This window comes from Gopherus flavomarginatus, chromosome 3 (genome assembly GCF_025201925.1).
Source record: "Gopherus flavomarginatus isolate rGopFla2 chromosome 3, rGopFla2.mat.asm, whole genome shotgun sequence".
Lineage (NCBI taxonomy): Eukaryota > Metazoa > Chordata > Testudines > Testudinidae > Gopherus > Gopherus flavomarginatus.
The window spans coordinates 77,856,566-77,884,317 of NC_066619.1; the positions used below are offsets into that span (position 1 = coordinate 77,856,566).

At 43.9% G+C, this 27,752-nt stretch overlaps 1 protein-coding gene across 3 annotated transcripts in view; it reads left to right on the top strand.

Annotated features, from left to right (window-relative positions):
- The window catches only part of SRFBP1 (serum response factor binding protein 1), a 126,801-nt gene that overhangs the window by 67,334 nt on the left and 31,715 nt on the right, over positions 1-27,752 (top strand). For all 3 annotated transcript variants that reach the window (XM_050945893.1, XM_050945895.1, XM_050945894.1), the window contains one exon: positions 26,563-26,634. In XM_050945893.1, the coding sequence (XP_050801850.1) occupies positions 26,563-26,634 (72 nt within the window). The remainder of the gene's footprint in view (positions 1-26,562; positions 26,635-27,752) is intronic.

A 27,752-nucleotide genomic window follows, 5' to 3' on the forward strand; every position in this document is an offset into this window, starting at 1 on the left:
TCCCGGCACCGAGACAGAACCCGGTCCCGATCCCGGCGCCGGTATGACTCCCGGTACTGGTCCCCGGCACCGAGGACATCTTCGGTGCCGGACCGCGGAGACTCTTACCAGCCGCGGTCGGCCCCACCATGGCCTTCTAGACAGCCGTCGGTGTCATCACAGGCGGACAGCGTATATGCGCTGGGCACCGACAGACAAGCGGCTCTCTTCCAGGACCCTCCGCAACAGGACCAGGGTCCGCAGCAGTGGGGGTTCTGGACACCCTGGGCGTACCATCAAGCCCAGGGCCCCCAACAGCTTCCTCCTAGGCCTGCAACGGCAGAGCACAGGGTGCCGGAGGCGTCGTTGTCCCGCCCCCCTCCCTCCCCGGATGGGGAGGAAGGATCGAAGCAGCAAGACCCTGGTCTTCCTCCTGAGCCAGAGGCGAGGGCTGAGGCGGACCCCCCGCTGGACACTTTCTTGCCAGGGGTCTCCTCATCCTCCTCTCCTGACGAAGCAGTGGCTGGCACTTCCTCCAATAGCCCTCCTCCGCTAGATCTCAGGGCACATCAGGACCTCCTCAGGCGCGTAGCACAGAATCTGAGCCTGCAAGCCGAGGAGGTCTCTGAGATCGAGGACCCCGTCGTCAGCATCCTCTCCTCCGATGCTCCCACCAGGGTCGCCCTTCCCTTCATTAGGACGATCCAGGCCAACGCCAATACAATCTGGCAGTCACCGGCCTCCATCCCCCCTACTGCGAGGGGCGTCGAAAGGAAGTACATGGCCCCCTCCAAGGGCTATGAGTACCTCCACATTCACCCGACACCATGTTCCCTGGTGATGCAGTCGGTGAACGAGAGGGAGCGTCACGGACAGGAAGCCCCAGCCCCCAAATCCAAGGAGGCCAGGCGTATGGACCTCCTCGGCCGCAAGGTCTATTCGGCTGGGGCCCTTCAGCTCAGGGTCTCCAATCAGCAAGCCCTTCTTAGCCGCTACGCTTTTAACTCATGGGTGGCAGCGGACAAGTTTAAAGAGCTGCTGCCGCAAGAGGCTCGTCAGGAATTCGCGGCGATTCTTGACGAGGGCAAGAAGGTTGCACGAACCTCGTTGCAGACCTCTCTGGACGCTGCAGACTCGGCTGCCCGTACCCTCGCCTCGGGGGTAACGATGCGCTGCATCTCCTGGCTTCAGGTTTCTGGCCTTCCACCGGAGCTCCAATACACCATCCAGGACCTCCCGTTCGAAGGCCAGGGCCTGTTCTCAGAAAAGACAGACCCCAGACTGAAAAGTCTTAAGGACAATCGGGTCATTATGCGCTCCCTTGGGATGCACACGCCTGGGACGCAGCGCAGACCCTTCCGGCCGCAACAACAGCAGCAGCGTCGGCCATACCCCCAGTTCCGCCAGCGGCAGGACCTTAATAGGCGCCGCGGCAGGAATGGAAGGTGCAGACAGTCGGGGAACCAAGGGGGACAGAATCAAAGCTCCTCCAAGCCCCCGCCTGGGCCCAAACCTTCGTTTTGAAGGTGCGCCCGAGGGCGCAGTACCAGTTTCCCCCACGGATCCTTCTCCCCCGTTTTCCAACCGCCTTTCGTTTTTCCTTCAGGCTTGGACCCAAATAACATCCAATCGCTGGGTCTTACGCGCGGTACAGACGGGATACCGCCTGCAGTTTGTATCATTTCCTCCCTCCCGCCCCCCTTCCTCGTCCCTCTTCAGGGACCCCTCTCACGAGCAATTCCTTCGGCAGGAGGTACAGACGCTCCTCGACAAAGGAGCTATAGAGGCGGTTCCGGAAAACGAGAAAGGCAAGGGGTTTTATTCCCGCTACTTTCTGATCCCCAAGGCCAAGGGAGGCCTCAGGCCTATCCTCGACCTGCGAGAGCTCAACAAGTACCTAGCGAAGTTGAAGTTCCGCATGGTATCCCTGGGGACCATTATTCCATCCCTGGATCCGGGAGACTGGTATGCCTTCCTCGACATGCAGGACGCTTATTTTCATATTGCCATATGGCCACACCACAGACGATTCCTTCGATTCGTGGTGGGCCGCCTTCACTACCAATTTGCAGTCCTCCCATTTGGCCTTTCTACGGCTCCGAGGGTATTCACAAAATGCATGGCCGTCGTTGTGGCATATCTTCGGCGCAGTCGTATCCACGTGTTCCCTTACCTAGACGATTGGCTAATTCGAGGCACGTCGGAGCTACAGGTTTGCAGCCACGTCCGCAGGATCACCGGCCTGTTTGCTACCTTGGGCCTCATGATCAACGTGGACAAGTCCACCCTGCTCCCCTCGCAGAGAGTGGAGTTCATTGGGGCCGTCCTGGACTCCACCGTGGCCAGGGCCCTTCTGCCGTTGCCAAGGTTCCAGGCGTTGTCGGCGATCGTTCAGCGCTTGCGGGCAGCCCCCTTGACATCGATACGGACATGTCTAACCCTGTTAGGCCATATGGCAGCATGCACATTTGTGACCGGATACGCTCGGCTCCGCATGAGGCCCCTCCAGTCGTGGCTCATCGCACATTACCGGCCGGCAAGGCAACCACTAGACATGCTGATCACAATCCCCCAGGGGGTGTTGGATTCTCTCAGCTGGTGGCTAGACCAGTCCGTAGTGTGTGCGGGGCTCCCATTCCACCCGCCCCAGCCCTCGGTGTCCCTAACGACGGATGCCTCAGTTCTCGGCTGGGGGGCCCACCTAGGAACCCTGAGAACGCAGGGCCTGTGGTCCCCACAGGAGGTGAAGCTGCACATCAACATGCGGGAGCTGAGAGCGGTCCGCCTTGCTTGTCAAACGTTCTGTCACCAGCTTCAGGGTCGTTGTGTCGCGGTATTTACCGACAACACGACGACCATGTACTATATCAACAAGCAGGGCGGCACCAGATCCTCTCCCCTATGTCACGAGGCGATGCGACTCTGGGACTTTTGTATAGCCCACTCCATTCACCTCACGGCTTCCTTCCTCCCCGGAGTACGGAACACGCTGGCGGACCGCCTGAGCAGATCCTTCCTCTCATACGAGTGGTCCCTTCGCCCGGACGTCGCCCTCTCGATCTTCCAGAGGTGGGGTTGTCCCCGTGTGGACCTCTTCGCGTCCGGGGGGAACAGAAAATGCCAGGCGTTCTGCTCCTTTCAGGGCCGGGAACCCGGGTCTATAGCAGACGCCTTCCTTATTCCGTGGACGACCCACTTGTACTACGCGTTCCCCCCGTTCCCGCTGGTCCACAGGGTCCTTCTGAAGGTGCACAGGGACAGGGCCCGCGTGATCATGGTAGCCCCGGCGTGGCCCAGACAGCATTGGTACCCCATGTTGCTGGACCTGGCCATAGCCGACCCAGTTCCCCTGCCCCTTCACCCGGACCTGATCGCCCAGGAACACGGAACTCTCTGTCACCCAGACCTCCAGTCGCTGCACCTAGCAGCGTGGCTCCTGCGTGGCTGACCAGTTCTGAGTTGCGCTGCTCCACCCCGGTACGTGAGGTACTCTTGGGCAGCAGGAAGCCTTCCACTAGAGCGACATACTCGGCCAAGTGGAAGCGTTTCTCCTGTTGGTGCGTGGAGAAAGGTCTCCTCCCGATGGAAGCTTCGGTGGCCAATATTTTGGACTATATTTGGTCCCTCAAACAACAGGGCCTGGCGATATCGTCCCTGCTGGTCCACGTGGCGGCTATCTCCACCTTTCACCCGGGTGGGGATGGCCGCTCCGTTTTCTCTCACCCGACGGTGACTAGATTCCTGAAGGGGCTGGAACGTCTATACCCTAACGTCCGACTCCCTGCCCCGACCTGGGATCTTAACCTGGTGTTGTCTCGGCTCATGGGGCCCCCCTTCGAGCCGTTAGCTACTTGCTCCCTACTCTATCTTTCTTGGAAGACTGCCTTTCTAGTAGCTATCACCTCAGCTAGACGGGTGTCGGAACTCCGGGCTCTCACGGTAGACCCCCCGTATACAGTCTTCCACAAAGATAAGGTGCAGCTGAGGCCACACCCTGCCTTTCTCCCCAAGGTGGTCTCAGCCTTCCACGTCAACCAAGAGATATTCCTCCCGGTTTTTTTCCCGAAACCTCATTCTTCAGGCAGGGAGCAACAACTCCACTCGCTTGATGTCCGTAGGGCTCTCGCGTTCTATGTGGAGAGGACCAAATCGTTCCGCAAATCCACCCAGCTTTTCGTGGCAGTAGCGGACCGCATGAAGGGGCTTCCCATTTCCTCGCAGAGGTTATCCTCATGGGTAACATCCTGTATCAGGACCTGCTATGAGCTGGCCCACGTTCCTACGGGCCGTGTGACTGCGCATTCTACCAGGGCGCAGGCGTCGTCGCTGGCTTTCCTCGCCCATGTGCCCATCCAGGAAATCTGTCGGGCAGCGACCTGGTCATCTGTCCACACCTTTGCTTCCCACTACGCCCTGGTCCAGCAGTCAAGAGAGGACGCGGCCTTCGGATCTGCAGTGCTCCATGCCGCGACTTCTCACTCCGACCCCACCGCCTAGGTATGGCTTGGGATTCACCTAACTGGAATGGATGTGAGCAATCACTCGAAGAAGAAAAGACGGTTACTCACCTTTGTAACTGTTGTTCTTCGAGATGTGTTGCTCACATCCATTCCACACCCGCCCTCCTTCCCCACTGTCGGAGTAGCCGGCAAGAAGGAACTGAGGAGCGGGTGGGCCGGCAGGGGTATATATCGGCTGCCATGGCGGCGCCACTCTAGGGGGCGACCTGCCGGCCCACTGGAGTTGCTAGGGTAAAAAGTTTCCGACGAACGTGCACGCGCGGCGCGCACACCTAACTGGAATGGATGTGAGCAACACATCTCGAAGAACAACAGTTACAAAGGTGAGTAACCGTCTTTTTTTTATGACCTGTTCAAAAGCTGACCATGTAATTCAGGGGTCAGCAAACTTGGGCTCCTGGGCCATCAGGATAAGCTGCTGGTGGACCAAGATGGTTTGTTTACCTCGAGCGTCTGCAGGCATGGAGGTAAACCTAAGTAAACAAAGTGTCCCAGCGCACCAGCTGTTTACCCTGATGGGCTGGGACAGCAACTGGTGACAGTAACCCCTGTGACCCCCCCCCCCCAACATGACCCCACCCCTAGCCCAGGACCCCTACACTCTCCCCATTCCATCCCTTCCCACCTTATCTGGAGAGGGCCAGGGAAGGATGTCTCTGGCTTGGCTGGAGTTGCTCCAGCAGGCCAGGCAGGGCAGCGCGACCCCAGCCTGCTCTGGAGGGCCAGACCGGGCAGCGCGGCCGCGGCATGTTCCCGGCTGCGTGGAGAGCAGAGTGGCCAGAAGCGAAGAGACTTTGGCCCCGCCTCTTCCCTTCTGGCTTTGCTGACTGTGCTGCCTCTCCTTGTTCCTTCTGTTGTGGGGAGGGATTGGGTCCCACCTCTCCCTCTCTATACCTGTTCATAAGCCGACCCCTTTCTCTGGTGCTTTTCTTTATTACTAAAAAGAATTGGCTTATGAATGAGTATATACAGTAATAGCCCTAACATGTGATGATCATATTGCAGCAATTTCTAGGTAGACTTTTTCCATCTTTATCTGGCCAAGGGACTGAAACAGTTTCTCTGATGCTGACCTTGCCGCAATCAACTGTGCTTTTGTCACCTCATAATTAGATTACTACACTGTGCTGTACATTGGGCTACACCGTAAATCAACCCAGAACTAAACATGGTGCAGCATTCTTAGGCTTACTTGTTAAGCAGTGTACCTTCTCAGTGCTCTGTGATCTGCACGGCCACCTGTTGGTTTCTAGATGGAATATTTAACACAATCGGTTTTAACCTACAAAGTTCTGATTTGGGACCAATGGTGACGTTTCTCTTTGAAAGCTTCAGCAAATTATGTTCAGCCATTTTTTAACTGTATTGTGTATGTTTAGTATAAATACACTTCTAAGTCCTGTCAGAAGTTTGTGGGCACATAAATTAATAACTGAACCAATTTGTTTGAAACTTGGTCCACTTCCTCACTTAGATCCAATGAACAACTAAAATATTAAATAAATTGATTTAGACATGATTGGTGGAAGCTTTTTTTTTTTCAGATTTTCCTAGCAGAATTGTCTTTGCTAAGTCTATACCTGAGGACCTTGGCATTCTAAATACTGCATAGACTTTGCTACATTTCTTTTTTTGTTTGCATGAAAGAAGTTCTTAATTCCTGCAGCTTTCAAGGACTTTGAGGCTTGGAAACACTAAAGGGAGAAATAGGTAATATTGTCCCAGAAGGATAAGCACATGCCTGGGAACCCAGAACTCCCACCTCTGCCACTCAACAACCTCAATAGTACTTTGCTTTAGAAACACTAGTTATGCATCGCAGCACTGCTTTGAGAAAAGGTAAAGTAAATATCACCCCAGTTTCACAAATGGTGAAACTGAAATACAGAAATGAAGTGACTTGACTGGAAGATGCTGTGGTATACTAGATTATGTATAAGCCTAATAGTCAGGAGAGCTGAGATGTAGTCTACTCTTTTCACAGTGATTGTTCTGGTTACTTGAATAAGTCACTTAACCTCTCTGCCTTGTTTTTCACTATTGGTAAGTTGGGTTTGTAATACTTTGTTAAAATGCTTTTAGATCTATAGATGAAAAGGACTATAGAAACAAGGCCCCGTGTACACCAGAGAGAGGTTCCTACGTTTGGGTACTGCAGACTGGAAATTGTGTGGCAGTCTTTTTTAAAGTAAAATATAACATTTCTAGCTTTAATATGAAATCAGTACTGATGCCCCTTTGTGTTTACTTCGATAATTCAATTAGCTTAGCAGTCCCACATTTTTACTTATGACACCTTTTTGTAATTCTAACAGTGTCTGGGGGAAGGCTGGAATTTTGGGGACTGGGGTGGCAATAGTTGGGAGGCAGTTTAGGGCACCGTCCCAAGCAAGAATGTGTTTCTGCCAAAATGATCAGCAGTCAAATAGTTAACAAAGTTGACCTTTCGCTTATTTTTGTTTCACATTTAACATCCAAATAAAGGTAAATGGGAGCAGCTCATACCTTTCAGACATTTTCAAGTTGTCTGCAGACCTAGGGAGGCCGCACTGCATCAGTTTATACTCAGTTCACATTTCAGAGTCCCACTCAGGAAGGCTAGGTTTTATTTCTTTGTAAAAGAATGCTTGGATTCATAGAGCAATGAGTTCCATTGCAAATTCGTCAACCACAGAATGCATTAGACTCTGTTTTTTTCCCCCCAGTATTACCAATTGGGGCATCAAAGTCTGAGAAGTTTTCTGATTTGCTGGGATGGTTAGGGATGGTCATGGCAGGGGATTAGGCTTGCATTTTAGTAGGGAGGAGATGCAGATTCTTCTCTTTCCAGCTCTACTGCTGACTATGCTCATTTGGACAAGACCTAAATTTTCTGTTTTTCTATTTATCCATCTGTAAAATAGGGATTAATTACTGTTTACTATGAGGATTAATAAATGATTATACAATGGTTTGAAAATGTAAAGCGGTATATATATGTTCTGTTCAAAAAGGGCAAGTGGGGTGACCCAGGAAATTATAGGCCAGGTTATCTTGATATCTGTCAGAGGCCAAATAATGGAAAACCTGATATGGGAGTTAGTTAATAAAGAATTACAGGACGAGACTATAAAAAAATGCTTATCAACATGTAAAACCTGATTTCATTCTTTGAGATAACAAGTTTGATTGATAATGGTCACTACATGTACATTTGGAAAGCATTTGACGTTGATTTTAAAAGATTCTATACAACATTAATAAAGCACCCATTAAATGGATTAAGAACTGGCTTATTGACAGAGGTCCAAAAGTAGTTGTAAGTGGAATCATTGAATAGGGATATTTCTAGTGGAGTTCCTCAGGTATCATATCTAGGCCTAAATTTTTTATCAATGATCTGAAAATATATATAAAATCACTGCTAATAAAATTTGTCGATTATATAAACATTGGCAAAGTAGTAAATGATGAGGACAGGGAAGTCAGAGATCTGGATGGCCTGATAAATTGGGCCTGTTCAAACATAATGGACTTTAATATAGCCAAATGCGGGATGATAAATCTAGAAAGAAACAATGTGAACCATAACTATTGAATGGGGGGATTATATACTAGAAAACAGTGACTCTGAAAAAGATTTAAGGATCATTGTGGACAAATAATTCAAGGTGAGCACCTGTTGTCATGCTGTAGCAAAAAGGGCTAATATGATCCTTGGATATATAAGTGGAAATAGTAAGGTGATTTTATAAATGTGCACAAAGCTATTACAAGAGCTAGTGGCTGGAGGTTAAAGACAGACAAATTCAATTAGAAATAAAGCATACTTTTAACAGTGAGGAAGATTAACATATCAAGGTGATAGGTAGATTAAACTATCAAGAGAAGGAGTGGATTCTCCATTTCTTGATATCTTAAAATCTCAATACAGATGTGACGCTGGTAGACTAGGTGCCAGCTTTTGCCAGGGCATCAGCTGAGCACTGACAAATTCACAGCTGGAAACCAGACCAGCTCACCTGTATGTTAGTATTGTTCAAGAAAGATGTTAAACTTGTAAGGATGTGTTTTAGTGATTAAGACTTTCTAAAATGCTTGCAAATTGCAGCATGCATTAATCTTACCTGTAATGTCTGTATCCCACACTACAAGGTAGTATGTAAGTTTTGCTTTATGACTAAAATGCCTGCTGTGAACTCAGGCAGGAGAAGCAGTTTCCCCAGCCATCAAGAACAACTATCCAAACTAAATGGGCCATCATGAAACATCACGATACAAAAACTTGATTACTGGTCAGTCCTCTTACACCCATGAAGGTGCTACCTGTGAGAGAGCACATTCTATCACCTTGAATTCTGGAAGAAAGAAATAAAGATAACTGACATGAAAATTCTTCTTCTCTTTGCCATTTGGATTCTCACCAGGCTGGAGCTAGGAACCAAAAGCTGAGATTCCCCAGAGTTAGCCCTAAAAGACGTTCAGTGCTGACAGATTACTACATCTGTCACCTTTTGGAACTATAGACTTTTTACTTGATTTGTGTGTATGTGTATATGTGTGTATGTACCATATATACTCGACCATAAGCTGGTTCATTTATAAGCTGACACCACGACCCCCCCCCCCCCCCCGGATGGATAAGTAAAAACGGAAATGTTTTATAACCTGTTCATGAGCCGCCCCTATGATTCAGGGGTCAGCAAACTTTTGCTCCTGGGCCATCAGGATAAGCGGCTGGTGGGCCAAGACGGTTTATTTACCTCAATCGTCTGCAGGCACAGAGGTAAACCTAAGTAAACAAAGTGTCCCAATGTGCCAGCTGCTTACCCTGATGGGCCGGACAGCAACTGGTGAGGAAATTTTTTTGGGAGGAGAAACTGGGAGTCAGGGGGAGTACCCCGTGACCACCCCTCACATAACCCCACCCTAGCCCGGGACCCCCACACTCTCCCCATCCCATCCCTTCCCATCTTATCTGGGGAGGGCCAGGGGAGGATGTCTCTGGCCTGGCTGAAGCTGCTCCGGCGGCCTGGCTGAAGCTGCTCCGGCAACCTGGGCAGGGCGGCGCGGCCCCAGACCAGGCGGCACGGCTGCAGCATGCTCTGGTGGCATGGCCACACATCGCTCTGGGGGATAAGGCCAAGCAGCACAGCTGCAGCCTGCCAGTTCCTCCCCAGCCAGACTGGGACTAGCAGCTAGGAGCCCCAGCTGGGGTGCTCCTAGCAGCCCAGAGGAGATCAGACCCACTTCAACCTCCATGAACCTCCCCCAGCTGCAGGAAGTTCCGCAGCTGCTGCCTTCAGAGCCCAGCTCTGAAGATAGTGCAGAAATGAGTGTGGCAATCCCATAACCTCACACACACACACACACACACACACACACACACACACACACACACACACACACACACACACACACACACACACCCACACCCACACCCACCCACCCACCCACCCACCCCATGGCCTCCTTTTGGATTGGGAGGCCCACAATTGCAACATACCACCAGTTTAGGTTGTCTGCCCTGCTTTTTGATAGTCTCCCCTCAGGTTGGCACTCATGGTCTTGAACCATGCCGTACAGCCTGACAACTGGATGAAAAACTATAGGCTGTATTATGCTGCGGGTCAGATAAGATGATCTAATGGTCCCTTCTGGCCTTAAACCCTATGAATTATTAGATTCTTGCAGCGTGGAGGACAAAGAGTAGCACTGTATGTGTGAGAGGCAACATCCCTCATTAAAAAGCTTTTCACAATCTCTTGTAATGGGAGATTGTTAGGGGATTATAAAGTGAGAAGAGCTGAGAGGAATTGTTGAGGCAAGAATGTTTGATGGGAGCATTTTCTGCAGAGATCAAAGCTGTTTTAAAAAGGAAGTGAAAGAGAAGCTACACAATGTAGCAATGGAGTTTGTTGGTTCTATAGTACAGAACAGATTAACAATTTAAATAGCAGGCTGGAAATATTCAGGCTCCCTGGAGCCAGGGTTACAAATGTAGGAGCGCTGGCTAATTCTTTTTTTCTTCCTCAAAATAGCTAAATTGAGTCCCATGTTACTCGGATTTTCCAGAAAAGAGCTTAAAAATTTACCCCTAGCTGATTTGAGTGGACTTTCAATAGCCTGTGGTGCAGTTAGTAAGAGCAGGAGTTTGCTCCAGTGGCATCATATAAGATTTGGTTTCCATGAATTATTATGCAAAGTAAATAAGATATGATCTATCCATCCCCTGAAGAGTTTAGTCTGAGACATGATGCAGTGTGAGTAACAAACTATGATTTTGGGGGGATAAACAAGTTGGTCAAAGGAAGGACAAGGGTTACGATAATAACAGTTTGATTTCTGTGCTTTGGTATATACACGTCTTGATCCATTTAAATTCCAGATCATTAATTTATAAGTTCTGTTTCATTTTTTCCCCTCTATTTATTAATTTTTTTTAAAGGAAAAATCTGGGGGCTGAAAAATAGCATTCTTGTAATGTTAATGATGGGAAAAGCAGAATCAAGCTTGAAAGTTCAACCTTAACTGCTCCTTGTGCTGGAAATAACAAGTATTTTGGACCTTTAAACCATGATGTTTAAATGTATAATTACTGTGCAAATCTCCATTTTTATGTTAAGTTTTGAGTGTGTTTTACGGTGTGACATTAACCTATGTTTGTGCATTTCATTTTAATTCAAAGCAGGAAAGTCACCTTCCATACTACTTACTTACTTACTTCCACTTACTAGTGGAGGCTGCAATGAGGGGAAAGGAATGGGCAGAACAGCTTTGCAATTGGGCTTCTGCACCTACCCATGTACTTCAGAGATTGTTATTTATAAGTTTGCCTGAATGTGTTATATTTTTCTGAAGAATTATTAGTACTAGTAGATATATACTCTGGTTTCTCTTCAGATCGTATAAATCTTTCGCCTTTTACTGTAGTGCATAGGAGCCCTAGGCATGGACCAGTACCCCATTTGCTGGGCATTGTGCAAACATAGAACAAAAGGATGATGACAGTAATTCTTGTACTGCCCTGGTAAGAATATCATTCAGCAATGCGGGAGTTTCTCTCACTTGTTAATTTATATAGAGAGAATTTGAAGGAGTTCTGTAAGGGCTTTAAGAGCAGTGTTTAAAATGTACAATGCTAATTTAACTTGCTCCCGGCAGAAAGTAGTCTTCTCTAATGAGAAAAAAAGACACAAAGATGAAACACAGGTTATTTTAAAACCTATTATCCCTCTGTGGAGTCACAGGGACTGTTACTAAAATAGATATGTGGCTTGGCAAGTATAGAGCTTCTGAAGTCTGGATTTTTATTCCCTTGTCTTTCCCCTAAATGCTATTCCTATTTATACATTGCTCCAATTCTGCAGTAATAGGCAGTTGGTAAAAGTGAGAGTTGAGAATTGGGTGATATCACATGGCTGAACATTATCTTAATGTGAATCTTTCAGGGTATTATTGCTGCCTTTTTTCACTTGTAACTTTCTATGTAAAACTTTAAAAGAATCCTAAATCTAAGTAAGAATTTGGAGTCACTTGGCTATCAAATTCAAAGTTGCTTTGTTAAAATGTATACTATACTTTATTTGAATAAACCAGTTGCCACTATTTTGAAAGATAAATTTTGATGTCACATCTGGTAAAATAGTTTTTCAGAAATAGTTTGGGTTTTTTATTTTGTTGTTACAAAAGAACTTTAATGAGATTCCCAGCTGCAGAAATTCATGTAGATTTGGATCACAATAGGTGTCACAGGATTTGAATTTGTAAATCGTGCCATGCCAAAATGTTTTTCTTCTACTTCAGATACACCATCCCAAACTAATGTGTCACTCTCCTGTTGATCAGGCAATCAGCAGGCCATTTAGAAAATAAACTTGTTACTGGCACCAAGATCCTTAGAAACAGGGCTCAACAATTGAACCCAACTGATGTATCTATTGTGGATTTTGTTTCTAATTGGAAAATATTAAACCCTTTATGTGGACCATAGCTGGATTATTTTACTGAACTGTATGTCCAGCCCTACTTGGAACTTTCCCCCACGAGTTGCCAATATGCACTCTGCCTCTTTGTAGCACAGCATATGTCCCAGAATGGTAACACGCTGCAACTGTCAGTCACAGAGTACATCTGTTCTTAACTAAATTTCCAACTTTTTCAGATGACAGAATTGGGGACTCAAATTAATCATGACATTAGACTGATTCAGCCATAAACTGCTAGAAAAGGGCACTTCAGGAAACTGTGAGTTGACCTGAAAAGAGTCCTCCTCCACTAAGACCTCTACAGAATCTAAACATATTGACAGGAAATAGCAGGATGAGATTGAACAACTAGAAAAAAAATCAAGTTAGTACATTTGTGGAAAAATAATCTGAAGCACAGAAACATAATGGGTGTAAAACACTTAGGTATTACTGCTTTCTAAGAAGCAGAGTAGACAGCTATTTAGGTACAAATTTGTAATATTTTGCTATGGCAAAAAATTCTATACTTTCAAATTAGGGTACATTGTCTTGTCACCCAACATTCTAAGCCAGAGGTTCTCAAACTGGGTGTCAGGAGCCCTCAGAGGGTTGTGAAGTTATTACATGGAGGGTCATGAGCTGCCAGCCACTCCAAACCCTGCTTTGCCTTCAGCATCTATAATGGTATTAAATGTACAAAAAAAGTGTTTTTAATTTATAAGAGGAGTGGGGGTCTCACTCAGAGGCTTTCTATGTGAAAGGGGTCACTAGTACAAAAGTTTGAGAACCACTGGTCTAAGCAAAGTCCCTCCATGTGGCATTAGTGAGACTTCACCTAGAATACTTTATATAGTTCTCGACAATGCAGTCCTATCCATCTAAGTTCTAATATTGTTATTGATCATCATAGTTCCTCCAAATGCCAGAAAAGTGTTGTCTTTATTAGAGGGAATTTTAGGGTGGATCAAGAAAAATGATTGAAAAACTAAATTGGTTTATTTAAGAGGGAAGACATATGCTGTGGGTGATTGGAGAATATAGTTGATAACTAAGTATTTGAAGGATGTAAACACTGAGGGGGGAGAACAATTAAATAGCATATGGGAATATAAGTAGGACTAATGGAATGAAGTCAAAGAAAAAAAAAATGTTGACTGAATATCAGACAGAATTTCCTACCAGTGAGGGCTCTTAGACTTTGTAATTGTCTCCCAAGGTAAGTGTTGACATACGTTTCCTTTGAATCATCTAAAGCTGTGCTGGAGAAGAAGCTGAGAATATATTTTAGTTGAACACTCCTGCTTTGGCATGAGGATGTCCAGCTCTAATTTATGTGGTTGTCTAGTCTGTCAGGTTTTTTGTTTTTGTTTTTTCCAGTTTGAAGCTATTTTATTAAATACATTCTAATTTACGTGTAGATTGTATTCTCTTCAAGTCAGGGACTGTCTTCATCTGTGTTTGGAAATCACTCTACACTATAGACTGCACTGCATTCAAAGTAGTCATAATCAATATAAATATGATTAGGAAGGCTAAAGAATTTGAAGGACAGCTAGCCAAAGACTCATAAAGTAATAGCAATTTTTTTTAAAAAATACATCAGAAGCAAGAAGCCTGCTTAAACAGCCAGTGGGGCCACTGGATAATCGAGACGCTAAACGGGCACTCAAGGAGGATAAGGCCATTGCAGAGAAACTAAATAAATTCTTTGCATCGGTCTTCATAGCTGAGGATGTGAGGGAGATTTGCAAACCTGAGCCATTCTTTTTATTTGACAAATATGAGGAACTGTCCCAGATTAAGGGGGTCATTAGAGGAGGTTTTGGAACAAATTGGTAAACTAAACAGTAATAAGTCACCAGGACCAGATGGTATTCACCCAAGAGTTCTGAAGGAACTCAAATGTGAAATTGCAGAACTACTAACTAGTCTGTAATCTATCATTTAAATCAACTTCTGTACCAAATGACTGGAGGCTAGCTAATGTGATTCCAATTTTTAAGAAGGACTCCAGAGGTGATCCCAGCAATTGGTTGAAACTATAATAAAGAACAAAATTGTCAGACACATACATCAACATAATTTGTTGGGAAGAGTCAACGTGGTTTTTGTAAAGGGAAATCGTGCCTCACCAATCTACTTAGAATTCTTTGCGGGGGAGGGGGTCAACAAGTATGTGGACAAGGGGGATCCAGTAGATATTGAGTACTTAGATTTTCAGAAAGCCTTTGACAAGGTCCCTCACCAAAGGCTCTTAAGCAAAGTAAGCTGTCATGGGATAAGCGGGAAGGTCCTCTCATGGATTGGTAACTGGTTAAAAGATAGGAAACAATAGGTAGGAATAAATGGTCAGTTTTCAGAATGGAGAGAGGTAAATAGTGGTGTCCCCCAGGAGTCTATATTGGGGTCAATCTTCAACATATTAATAAATGCTCGGGAAAAGGGGGTAAACAGTGAGGTGGCAAAATTTTCAGATGTTACAAAACTACTCAAGATAGTTAAGTCCCAAGCAAACTACGGAGAACTACAAAAGGATCTCACAAAACTGGGTGACTGGGCAACAAAATGTCAGATGAAATTCAGTGTTGATAAATGCAAAGTAATGCCCATTGAAAAACATCATCCCAATGATACATATAAAATGATGGGGTCTAAATTAGCTGTTACCATTCAAGAAAGAGATCTTAGAGTCATTGTGGATAGTTCTCTGAAAACATCCACCCTATGTGGAGCGGTCGTCAAAAAACCCAAGAGAATGTTGGGAATCATGAAAGAGAGAGATAATAAGACAGAAAATATCGTATTGCCGCTATATAAATCCATGGTATGCCCACATCCTGAATACTGTGTGCAAATGTAGTCACCCAATCTCAAAAAAGGTATATTGAAATTGGAAAAGGTTCAGAAAAGAGCAACAAAAATAATTAGATGTGTATGGAATGACTACCATATGAGAGGAGATTAATAAGACTGAGACTTTTCAGATTGGAAAAGAGACAACTAAGGGGAGGATATGATAGAGGTCTATAAAATCGTGACTGATGTGGAGAAAGTAAATAAGAAAGTGTTATTTACTCCTCCTCATAACACAAGAACTAGCGGTCACCAAATTTAAATTAATAAGTAGCAGGTTTAAAGAAAAAAATCAAGTATTTTTCTTCACGCACAACATACAGTCAACCTGTGGAACGCCCTGCCAGAGGATGTTCTGAAGGCCAAGATTAGAACAGTGTTCAAAAAAGAACTGGAGGATACGTCCATCAATGGCTATTACCCAGGATGGGCAGGGATGGTGTCCCTAGCCTCTGTTTGCCAGAAGCTGGGAATGGGCAACAGGTGATGGATCACTTGATGATTATCTGCTCTATTCATTCCCTCTGGGGCATCTGGCACTGACCATTGTCAGAAGACAGGATACTAGGCTAGATGGACCTTTGGTCTGACTCAGTATAGCCGTTCTTATCTGAAATTAAAATTTCAAATGCCATTTCTGCTTAGCATTTTAATGTTCAAGCTTGACTACTGCTTCCCTATGTAAGGGTTATGTCTACTTTAAATGTATTTAGTTACAACAGAGTTTCAGTTATGCTAAATATCACAACCATTTCAGATTCAAACGTTACTTATTTTAACGTGTGTGTTTAAAATAATTTGCTAAATAAGCACATTAAGGAAACATTTTCATTTGCTTTTGCATTTCAAAATTTGCTTTGTGTTAACTTTTGGTGACACCAGTCTTTAAATTTAACACCTGTCACTGATCTTTTTAGTGAAATTTTTTTTTTTTCCACTGTGCACTGAAGAAATCTACTTTCATGTAATATCCAGCTTGTTAACTGGATAAATGAATTGGCAAGCAGGTGATATACAGAAGAAAAATTGGTTTGGAGAAAGGTTACATAGAAGAAATGCGAATGGAAAAAAAGAAAATATATAAAAGGATTATCAAGGAGAGAAAGCTATTGAATTACAATGGGAAAATGTGTGGAATATTTAGATTTAAAGGGGAAATTATATTTCTGTAGGTAAGACATTCAAAATTAAAATTTTCTTTTTAAAATGTTTTTAAAACGCTACTGCTTGTGAAAGGTGCAAACTGGATACCACTGGAAGCTGAAGTCTTCTATTTATATGTAGAAAGAGTACAGCAGTGGACGTACAAACTTCCCTACACGCCTGACTAAGTGCTTGGACCCTGTCCTGGGAGAGAGCACTTCTCAGAATGGGAGAATATGCTTTCTATACCAATTTCATCCTTAGCTTCTGGGCAGAAGTTGCCAATAAGGAAGCCAGCTCTCAATTCTTTAAGCGTTTGTCTATATGGATCCAACTCTTAATGCATGTGCACATGAGATAGGAATCTTTTGGCCAGCAGTGTCCATTGGAGTCGTGCCTGTGCCCTGAATGTTCTTGCTCCTTCCCCACAAATCTGAGGGCAGAAAGGATTGGAGTGAACCCAACCCTTGCTCAGTTTTTTCTTGCTGCCCATGGCAACAAGAACCCCTGTTGTGTGTGCCTGCTTCGCTGAAACCAAGTTTTAATTAATGATTAGATAGTGGTGGTGTTAGGTAAATACATGATTCTTAGGGCTTCTACACACTAGTGCTTATTTTGGTATAACTTAAATCGCTCAGGGCTCTGAAAAAGCCACCCCACAAGCTGCATAAATTACATCAACCTAAGCACTGGTGTGGACAATGCTCTGTAGACAGGAGAAGCGCTCCATAGGGCATCTGCAGTAGCAATGCTACAGAAGTGCAGCTTCATCAGTATAGCTGTGCCACTGTAGCTATTCTAGTGTAGACTAGCCCCTTAGTTTGCCTTTTGGCTTTAGCAAAAAAAAGGGTTTGCTATTTTTTACTAACTTTTCATATTTAGGCTCTGAGCCCCCTACATTGCTACTGGGACTCAAGCAATTGTTACGGAAGCTAAGTTTCCAGGGTTTAAGACATGCTCCTCTAATGCTTCTATGCAACTTAGTGATGTGCGTTCTAAGTGCCTGTTTTATGTAGGTAAAGGGTATATCCATAATCATTTCTCCATCTGCCAGTCTTTCCAAGCAGACTCAGAGGACTAGGGATGGGTTGGGGCCCCTCAGAGGGTCATGAGATTATTACATGGGGGGGTCATGAGCTGTCAGCCTACACTACAAACCCCACTTTGCATCTGACATTTATAATGGTGTTAAATATATAAAAGTGTTTTTAATTTAGGGGGGGTGGGGGTCACACGCAGAGGCTTGCTATGTGAAAGGGGTCACCACTGCAAAGGTTTGAGAATCAGTGTTCTAAAGTTATTTCTTCTGAAGTGCTCCATGAACGGTTTTTTGGACAGGGAGAAGGAAGATACGGCTAAGGCCTAGTCCTCCCTCCAATCTCTCTAAGGTAGGGGCCCAATAAGTTGTGATTCCACCTTGGGCTCCAGGGTTGAAACATCTGAGATGCCAGTTACTGACTTCAATCCATTATTGACTTCTTCAGGAAGGGGGTAAGAAGGAGTCTCACTCTACAGATAAGATGAGATATAGGTCTCCCTATTCAAGACCCTCAGAACTGAGATATAGTTCAACATGTAAGATTTGTCTCAAGCTCCACAGCTGAAGATCAGCCAGTGGCCTAAAATGTGACTCTCTGGACCTTTTGATACGAAAAGAATGTATGCAGTATTGGCTAGATCTGCTGTGTGCCTTTCTATGGCACTGACTCTGGCACCAGCTTTTTCACTACCCAACAGTACAGGCCGTTTTGGTCCCTATGTGGCATCAAGTGACCTGCCTGTGGACCTGGACCAAAATCCCCATTGTTGGCTTGTACAATGCCAACTGTGCTAACTAGTCTTCAGTCACCAAAACCACAGCACCACATACAGCAGTTGGGGAAGTAATTGTAGCTCTACCCAATTAGAATTGTTGAGGGAGTGGTCTAGCACAGTAGAAAGTGTAGCCCATCACTGGAGGATGTGTATTCCTTTTCATCTTCTCCACTTGGAGACATGGTAGAGACTTATCTTGTGTTCATCCCCCTTACCCTCTAGAGGCATCACACTGGGGGCTTGGGTCTCACAAAGAACAGGGCCCCTTGTATCTTCTGTCCATCAGTCCAGTAATAAATATATGCTATGGGTCATGGTGCTACTGGGCACCCTGGGGTAGGCAGCCATGTGTCCACAATCCATAATCTTCTGCCCCCCTTTTAGGGCAAAACACATTTCCCATAAGAATTAGGAGGCTCAACAGGCAGAAATTGAGAAGCAATTGATCCTGGCAGCTATTTCATCATCCCTTCATCCCTACTCCCAAAGAGGCAGTCATTCCCTCCATGCCTTGTCCAACAGATGATTTTAAGGTGTTCAAAGACCCTTGACATCCCCAGAAGTAAGTCAAGAGAAGTCCCACAAGCCACTAGAGATTGTGCTCCCTTCCATGCCTGGTAGATTTGCCATGTTTATTAATGACAGATTGTTAGAACTACAAAAGATTTGTGGCAAACTCCATTGTCAGTACCTGCCATTCCAAGAGGGTGGATAGATGGTACCAAGTTCCTCTCAAAGGGTTCAAGGACTTTTTTTTGTATTCCATTCCAGGCTAACTTGTCGTGGCTGTTCAGGAAAGATCCAAACAGCAAGGGCCCCCTAAAACAAAAGGAAAAGAACCTTAAGACTGGATCTGTTAGCAGAAAAATTTGCTCCTCTCCTGATATCCAGACATGCATTTCCAACTACTAGGTGTTTCTGGCAAAATATGACTTTCTGCGCTGGGATGTGATTGTCTCTGTTTATGGAAACACTTCTGCAGGAGCACATGGAAGAATTAAAATGCATCATGCTAGAGGGTTTGCTAATAGCTAGAAATTCCCTGCTGCTTTAGATGCATCTTACAAAACTGAGTGTACCATGGCCACATTGGTGGTAATGCAAAGGTCCTCCTATGCGTGGTTTATTTTGTAAAAGGACTCTTAAAAATAGGTGGGTGAGGCTTAAATTGTTGCTGCTGGAAAAGTCCATGAAGCCTTCCGTTTCTGACTCAGAGAAACCTGGAGTAGATCATTCTCACTCTGCTTTGGCATCGGCTTCCAGCTCCCACACTGCCTCCTCGCACAAACCCCACTCCTCTACAGACTCAGTAATTTCTGAGAGAGGAAGAAAAGAGTACCACTCTGGTGGAGGATCAAAGTATAGGTCACTCTCCCCAACCCTGGGCAAGGGACTTAAAAGTTCTCAGGCTTCATCCACCAAGGTTCACAGCTCAAGGTCCTATTCTGGTACACCAGCATCAAAGAGCAAAGTATCATTGATAATCTTTTAATCAACAAAGCCCACACCATTTCCAGTACAATGCCGATACTGGACATATCAGCACCACCTTTAACATCCATCACTTCACCTCTGATACCTATCACAGTATCAATGGACATTAAAGTATTGAATGCCTCAGCACCACATATTCAAAGCCTTTCACTATTCATATCTATCCATAGCTCCAGTACCAGAGTCTCCTCTATGGGAATGCTTAAGAGATTTGATCTCCAAGCTGCTGTGGGGAAAGCTAAATGTTATATGCTTGATGGGGTAAGAGCATCATCGTATTATCGTAACAGGACACAATCATTCAGTTACGCACGTGGAATGTTCATGCCTTTGTTGATAGCAGTAAGGGTCAGGCAGTATACTTACAAGGTTATCAAAATAGGTTTCCAACCTTATAAGAGCATGTTACAAGTTAGCAAGATTAGATCCACCCACCACATTAGAGCTTATTCTATTAGAGCACAGACAGTCTCAACTGCATGTTTGAAGAATGTCCCTGTTTTTGAAATTGTAGGGCAGCTACACTGAGCTCTGTCCAGACTTTTACAGGGCACTATTCTTTAATAGAGGCTTCCAGATTGGAAACCAGTTCTGGTAGGGCTGTCTCTACAATCATTGTTTTAGTAGGATGCCTAGCACTTATCTCCAAGCCAACAGGTAACTGCGTGGTAATTCTAAGAGTGGGATCCATGTGGACAGATACCTGAAGAAAGAAAGGTTACTTACATTAACTGTCATTCTCTAAGACATGTTGTCCATGTAGATCCCATGATGTGCCCTCCTTCCCTGATACTTTAGAGTCATGCTCTTCTGGGATTCTATATTGGTGAAATTACTGAGGGACTATTGGGTCCAGTCTGCCCTTAATGCCCCTTGGTGAGAGCATGCCAGGATAGCTAGGATTCAGAGTTGGCCCCAGTGAACACTGCTAGTCAAAATAATCCTATCTCATGCACGTGGGGTGCGTGCACACTAAGAGTGGTATCCACATGGAGAACACATCTTGAAGAATCACAGTTAGTGTAAGCTAAGTAACCATTGCTTTATTGAAGCAGTTATGCTGGTCAGTCTTGTGAGATGGGCACCTGTCCACCTCAAACTTGCATCAGTAACTCATTTCATATAGACCACTGAACTATCATTTGATGGCACTGAGCTGGGGTCTATATTTTATTACCAGTGTAAACAACTAGCAAGTCCAAATTTGGACAAAACTATGATCTGTGTTTCCATAAAACTTTGATTTTACCATTGGGATAAAAATGAAAATGTTTAGCCTTTTTTTAGACTTTGCTGTGGACAGATAAACCAGTATGCCAATTCTGCAGGCTGTTGTATTGAACTACACCTATAGGATTAGCTCTTTTTAGTGTTTTTGTTTGTTTGTTACGTTTTTTTTTTTAGCAGAGTGTTTTAACCACCAGTGAGCAGAGTTAATCTACTTTTGTAGATAATGGCACCAATATCCGAACTGCCATATTGCTTAGGATGTCATGCTATGTGTATTGTATCACATGTCAAAGAACAAACTTTTTTAGTATGCTCTAAAAGGCTCAACCTAGGAAGTGATATTTGGTAGTATCTGCTGGGGCATTGGCAGAGAATTCTGTACTCACTAAAACTATTGCTAGTGCACAGAAAATATATATGGGTGGGAAAAGAACTCTTGAGTTTTGGAATTGACTTTACTAAGTATTTCTATCAGGGGAACCGATGTTAGGATAAGACTGTTATCAATTTAAACTGAAAGTATGGTTTTACAAAACTTTGTTTGAATATAAACCTTAATGTGAATAGAAGTGTATTAAATAGAAGTGTATTAAATTTCAGCGCAGTGGTGTTTTTAAACTTTTAAACATTTTTTGAATTGTTGTGAACCCAAAGGACATCATAGTAACCATAGAGTTAGAAGGAACCGCAAGGGTCATCTAGTCAAACCCTCTGCCAAGATGCAGGATTTGTTGTGTCTAAAAAACCATCCAACACAGATGACTATCCAGCTTCCTTTTGAAAAGCTTCCATGACATGATTTTAGAACACTAATGGAATGTTATTGATTTGTGTTCATAAGAACCAGAAAAAATGAAACTGACAAGAAAATTGAAGTTAAACTAAATGGTAAATTTTTTCATAGTCTAGACTGAATGAAATTCCAAATGTAAAGTATTCAGCTTTACTTGTCTAAAGATGTGTCTGCACTCTTTCCCCTCTCTGCCCCTGACCCCTTGTCAGCAAGTCTCAGAGCCTAGGTCAACGGACTCAGGCTCACACTATGGAACTAAAAATAGCAGTGTAGATGTTCCCACACAGGTTGGAGCCAGGACTCTGAAACACACCCCTTTGCCAGGCTTCAGAGCCCCAGCTTCAACCTGTGTGGGAACATCTGGACTGTTATTTTGAGCCTCATAGTGTGAGCCCAAGTCAGTTGACCTGGGCTGTGTGACACCCATTGTCACAGGTGAATTTGCTGATTGTTTTTGGTCTTCATTGTAGCTGTACCCTTCGTGACACTACAGTATATTGGCTTTTACTTTTTGTGTTTGTCTTAACAGTTCTTTGACTTTTTTTTTTTAAAAAAAGCAAACTTCCATCATTTGACCAGTCATAAGAATCACTACTGCAAAACTAGTCATAGAATTGTATTTTTTATCATGTGTTTGATTGTGGCATATTTGTTTTTTTAGCCACAGAAAACCATAGAATCACAGACTTGTAGGAGTGGAAGGGACTATCTCGTCCAGCCCCCTGCACTCATTGTGAGACTAAGTATTATCTAGACAGGGGTGACCAACCTGTGGCTCCAGAGCCACATGCAGCTCTTCAGAAGTTAATATGCTGCTCCTTGTATAGGTACCGACCCCAGGGATGGAACTACAGGAGCCAACTTTCCAATGTGCCAGGGAGGGGGGCGGGGGGAGTGCTCGCTGCTCAACCCCTGGCTCTGCCACAGGACGTGGTCCAACTCCACCCCTTCCCACCCCCTCCCTTGAGCCTGCCATGCCCTTGCTCCTTCCCCTCTCAGCGCCCCCCTCCCCCTTAGTCCCCTGCATGCCATGAAACAGCTGATCAGGAGGTGCAGGGAGGGAGATGGAGGTGCTTGTCAGCAGGGCTACCGGTGTGCAGGAGGTGCTGGGAGTGGAAGTGGATTTGCTGATGATGACATATTACTACTTGCTGCAATTTAAGCCCATTGCTTCTTGTCCTATTCTCAGAGGTTATGGGGAACATTTTTTCCCCTCCACCTTGTAACAACCTTTTATATACTAGAAAGCTGTTATCATGGACCCGCTCCGTTTTCTTGTCTTCAGACTAAACAAACCCAATTTTTTCAATCTTCTCTCATAGGTCATGTTTTCTAGACCTTTAATCATTCTTGTTGCTCTTCTCTGGACTTTCTCCAATTTATCCACATCTTTCCTGAAATGTGGCATGCTGATGCCACACATAATAAGACACAGTCCCTTCTCCAAAATTGTTACTGTCTAAATAGGCAAGTTGAACAATAATATGCAGGAAACATGTTGCAGTTGATGTTAGCTATACATCTTATCCATTACATGATATTTTTATTTTAAACCATCCTCCCTTTTCCCAAAAGGCAGGTGCCTCAGCCTTTTGTATCTCCAGAAATATGACCACGTATCAACCTGCTCACCTCAGAGCCAATTAGTTATTACCCTTATTGTAGGCCTGACTTGACATGGGTGAGGCCTTATTTCTTAGGAGGCTGGATTAGGGAAGTAAATGAATCAGCAGGCTAGGAACAGAATGGCTGTACTAGCTAAAATAAGGGGAAACACCCAGGAAACCATTTACAATGGACAAGAAAACAGTAGATAAGATAGGCCTGGAAAGTGAGATAAGGTAAAGGATAACTCGTTTATAGTGCGTGCTGTGTAGAAACCAATCGCTGTAAAGTGACCAAGCCAATCTCCAAATGACTGGTGTGATGTACAGTAAATGCAGTGTAATGTTTAAACGTATATAAAGGCAGAGATTTGCTGTGTAACTTTAGATGTTGATATGCCCTATGCCCACCCTCTACCCTTAATTCTGATTAACTCAATGTAGCTTTGCTGTATGACAAATAAAGGAGCCTGAGCAACGAGACTAGAGTCAAACTAAGTTCTTGGAGAACCAAGTGGAAGAAGTCTTAGAGGAACCCCAACACATTTTAGTACAATTAGCTTAAGATGGTCTTTGGTAGTTTCTGCTGTTCTATATCCTCTGGTCTCCCATGGAGGGTTAGGGAGTGGATGTTTGTGGGGATAGTGTGAAAGGTCTGCATGGGCTCATCTGACTCTAGTGTCCACTGGCCCACGCACAAATAAGGGGGGAGGGGAGGCAGCCTTCTCCACTGGGTCCCTTGGATAAGGGCACCCATTTTTGTTGGCTTCTGCTGTCCTTTCCACCCACCTTCTATGTATACGAGAGGAGGGGGAAGATCGCTCCTTTCTCTGGAGTTTATGCTGTTCTTTCCCATGCCCCTTGGAATGCTCATTTTATACTGATTTTACTTGCAATTTTTAATAGTTTTACCACAGTCATAAGGATTATACCATTCATTTCCTGTATAGATTCCCTTTGCAATGTACATTATAGCTTTGTACTCCATTTAATGTATTTCACTTCCAAAGATAAGCAAAAATCCCCACGTTAAATATCGGGGGGTTTTCTAAATTGCTTTCCTAATTTAGCATAGGGAAGCAGCATCGTCTAGTGGACTGTGCATGGAGTTGAACCTCCTAATTCTTAGCTCAGTGACTTACTGTGAACACATCACTTAACCACTCTGTCCTAGTTTTCCTATCTGTGTAATATTTGAAGAGTCATGGAAAACTGAATCATAGATTCTAGGGGTGAAAAGACCTGTTAGATCATCCAGTCTGTCCACCTGCCAATGCAAGATTGTTTCCTATTGTACATTTACTAGTGTGTTTTCAATCTGGTTTTAAATATGCTGACTTGTGATAGAGCTTCTTCCAATGCCTCTGGGCAATGATTTTAGAAGTTAATAGATCTCGCCATCAAGAGGTTTTTCCTAATGTTCATATCAAATGTGTTTTCCCTTTCTTAATTTCATCCCATTACTCTTGGTTATACTTTACTATGCTGCAACTGTTGTTAATTAATTATTGTAAAGCACACATGTTTTACACAACACTTAACGACATAGATAAAACACATTCTATGCTTAGAAGAACTAATGAGCTAAACAAGATGGACGCAGGACAACATTGTGAGAGAAGAAAACATGCGTGGATTATTAATGATAAAGGAGTAGGAACTGCCTAGAAAGGTGAGTTTAAGGAGGGATTTCAGAAAGTAACATGAGAATGGCTAGCAGATGAGGACAGGAAGACTAGATGTGGGAGCAACATAAGATGTACAAAACTGAAAGTAGGAAAAAGTGACTGAATGTAAAGCAGAAAGACTGGAATGCTCATTGGAAGGTAAGCAGGGGGAAATGAGGACCATCTCTCCATAATGTTCACATTTTTCAGCTGTTTATAGACTATTGTGTCATCACATAGCAAGGTGTGCATATATAGCTCTTAATCTTTGAACGTAAATCAACTGCTCTAGACCACTAATTGCTCTGGTTGTTATGAACTTCTTCCCTAGAATTTTTCTTCTGAGGTGTCCATATTTGGACTCTGTGTTCCAGCTGTGGGTACAACAGGGACACAAGAGTCTGCGATCTCCCTGTTGCGCAACACAGTGCCTCTGCATATACAGCCCAAAGTTGCATTGGTCTCTTTGCTGCCATATCACACTGCAAACACAAGACTAATTTACTTGTCTTTGTTATGTTTAAGTTGCTTCCCAGCTTTCTGCCTATTCAAATATCTGTTTTATGAATTATTTTCTTCAAACATTAGCTCCAACCGTAATAAAGCAGGGCCTGGTGATGGGTAGGCCTGAGCCTAACTGGTGATTTCTTCCTTTACCAGTCTTATAAATGACTTGTATTATAATTTTTAAAACTATAGATATGTAGAAAGTCACTTGGTCCTCATGTAATCTAGTAACATAAACTCTGTTTTAAAATGAATATATGGGAAACAATCTATAATGTAATTTATTTTCTTCAGTACCCATAAAAAATAAAAAACCAAACCAATATCAACTCTAAAACAGATATTGAATATGTACAGTTGCTAAGATTAATAAGGATTTTGATATTATTTTTAATACATACAACTGCCCTAATTGTGGTCACAGTTTAAAATTTGCTTCTCTAAAGATGCCTGCTGTGCAGGATTCTCCCTTCCAGCGTGAGAATCTTGCATAGATAATAGCTTCAGAGAAGTGGAATTACAGGTAAGTAATTTTCCCTTTCAACCTCAATTATAGGGCTGTAGTCAAATCTATATACTTACACTGGAAAGATTTCAAAGTCTCTGGTAAATGGGCATTTCTAAACCTCCCATGGTCTATTTTAAGTGACAAATTCAGGCAATTGAGTGTTTCTAAAAATAAGATCTGATCCTGAAGACTGTACTCACTCAAAACTCCCACTGGCTTTAGTATAACCAGGTACTGTTGTGATTGCTATGATATAAATAGATTAGGAAGAATCTGGTTTTAAATGTCAGGCAACATTTTGCAAGTAAATTCAGTAAAATTTTACCTGTAAGTGTACATAAATACTGGTGTCTATGCCAACTGATCCTATTCTCCTTTAAATTAGTAGGAGTAGTGAAAGTTTACTAAACCTTTCTCAGATTTACCTTCTTCATGAACATTATTATAAATAATACTGTTATTACACATGTCTAAGAAGAGTAAACATTTTTCTTCCACAGGAAATGAAACCGGATCAAGTAACCAAACTTGCTCTTGGAGGAGAGATCAATTTTGAGCAAGTCTGCAAAAAGGTATGACTTTTTTTATCTTAGAATGATCGTTAGGACACATGCAAGTGTGGGTATATGTATGCATGTGCATATTGTGTTTACGTACATTGATTTTTTTAATTAAAGGAATATACCGATCCACCAGGGCATGTATGTATGTATTTAAAATAGCAATTTAGCAGGAATGGCTTGTTATTAGGGCTGGTAAGGCTAATACCCATCAATAGCAGGTAACCACATCATTGGCCTATATAACATCTATGTCAGGGTGTCATGGCCTGCCTAATGTATTTGTGACCCACATGACCTACTCGTGGACAATGTATGTTTTCATTTTTTTATACAGTATATTTCCAACCACTTTGACTGCAGAGAGAAATGTCCAAATGTGAACAGGGTTTAACTGATGTCATGGTGTCTGCAGACAGCCTGAAATAATGACTGAGTGGTAAACTCCCTGTCCCCTATTAATCTCATTGGTGTATCACCTCGATAGCCTGATAATTGTCAACATTAGCTATTCCATTGTTGATGTTTTTAGCAAATCAAAAGTATATGAGGGTAGTAATAATTTGTTCTATTGGAAAGGAAATTCAGAAGGTGGATGCACAGATAAGATAATGGGAGAAAAAAGGAGAAGGAAGAGTAACAAAGAGCAGGAATAAGAGTCCTAAAGGGGAGCATATTTTCCCACTGAGTGATACTGAATGTTACAAGAAGGCATTGAATCAATAATAAATAGGTACAATTTTGTTAGGCATTTATTTTTATGAAATTTTCTATTGCATGTTCTTCTTTTGATCTCTGACATCAGTGGACTCTCCACTGAGGATTGTGTGGAGTATGAAGTCTGGAATTTAAATCTGAGGCTGACATGGAATTCAGCCATTTATGAATGGGCCTGACATCCCTAGGCTACTGTACTGCATGCAGGGTGTAGAGGAGTCTGAAGCAGCTGAAGTTTCTCAAGCCCCAGGAGCAGGCCCACTGACAGTGAAGGGCAAAGGGGACAATTGCCCAGGGGCACGGGTGATTTAAAAAGGCCTGGGGCCCGCTGCCGGCAGTGCAGCAGGGCTAAAGTAGGCTTCCTGCTCGCCCTCACTGCTGCTCCCAGAAATGGCTGGAATGGCCCTACGGCC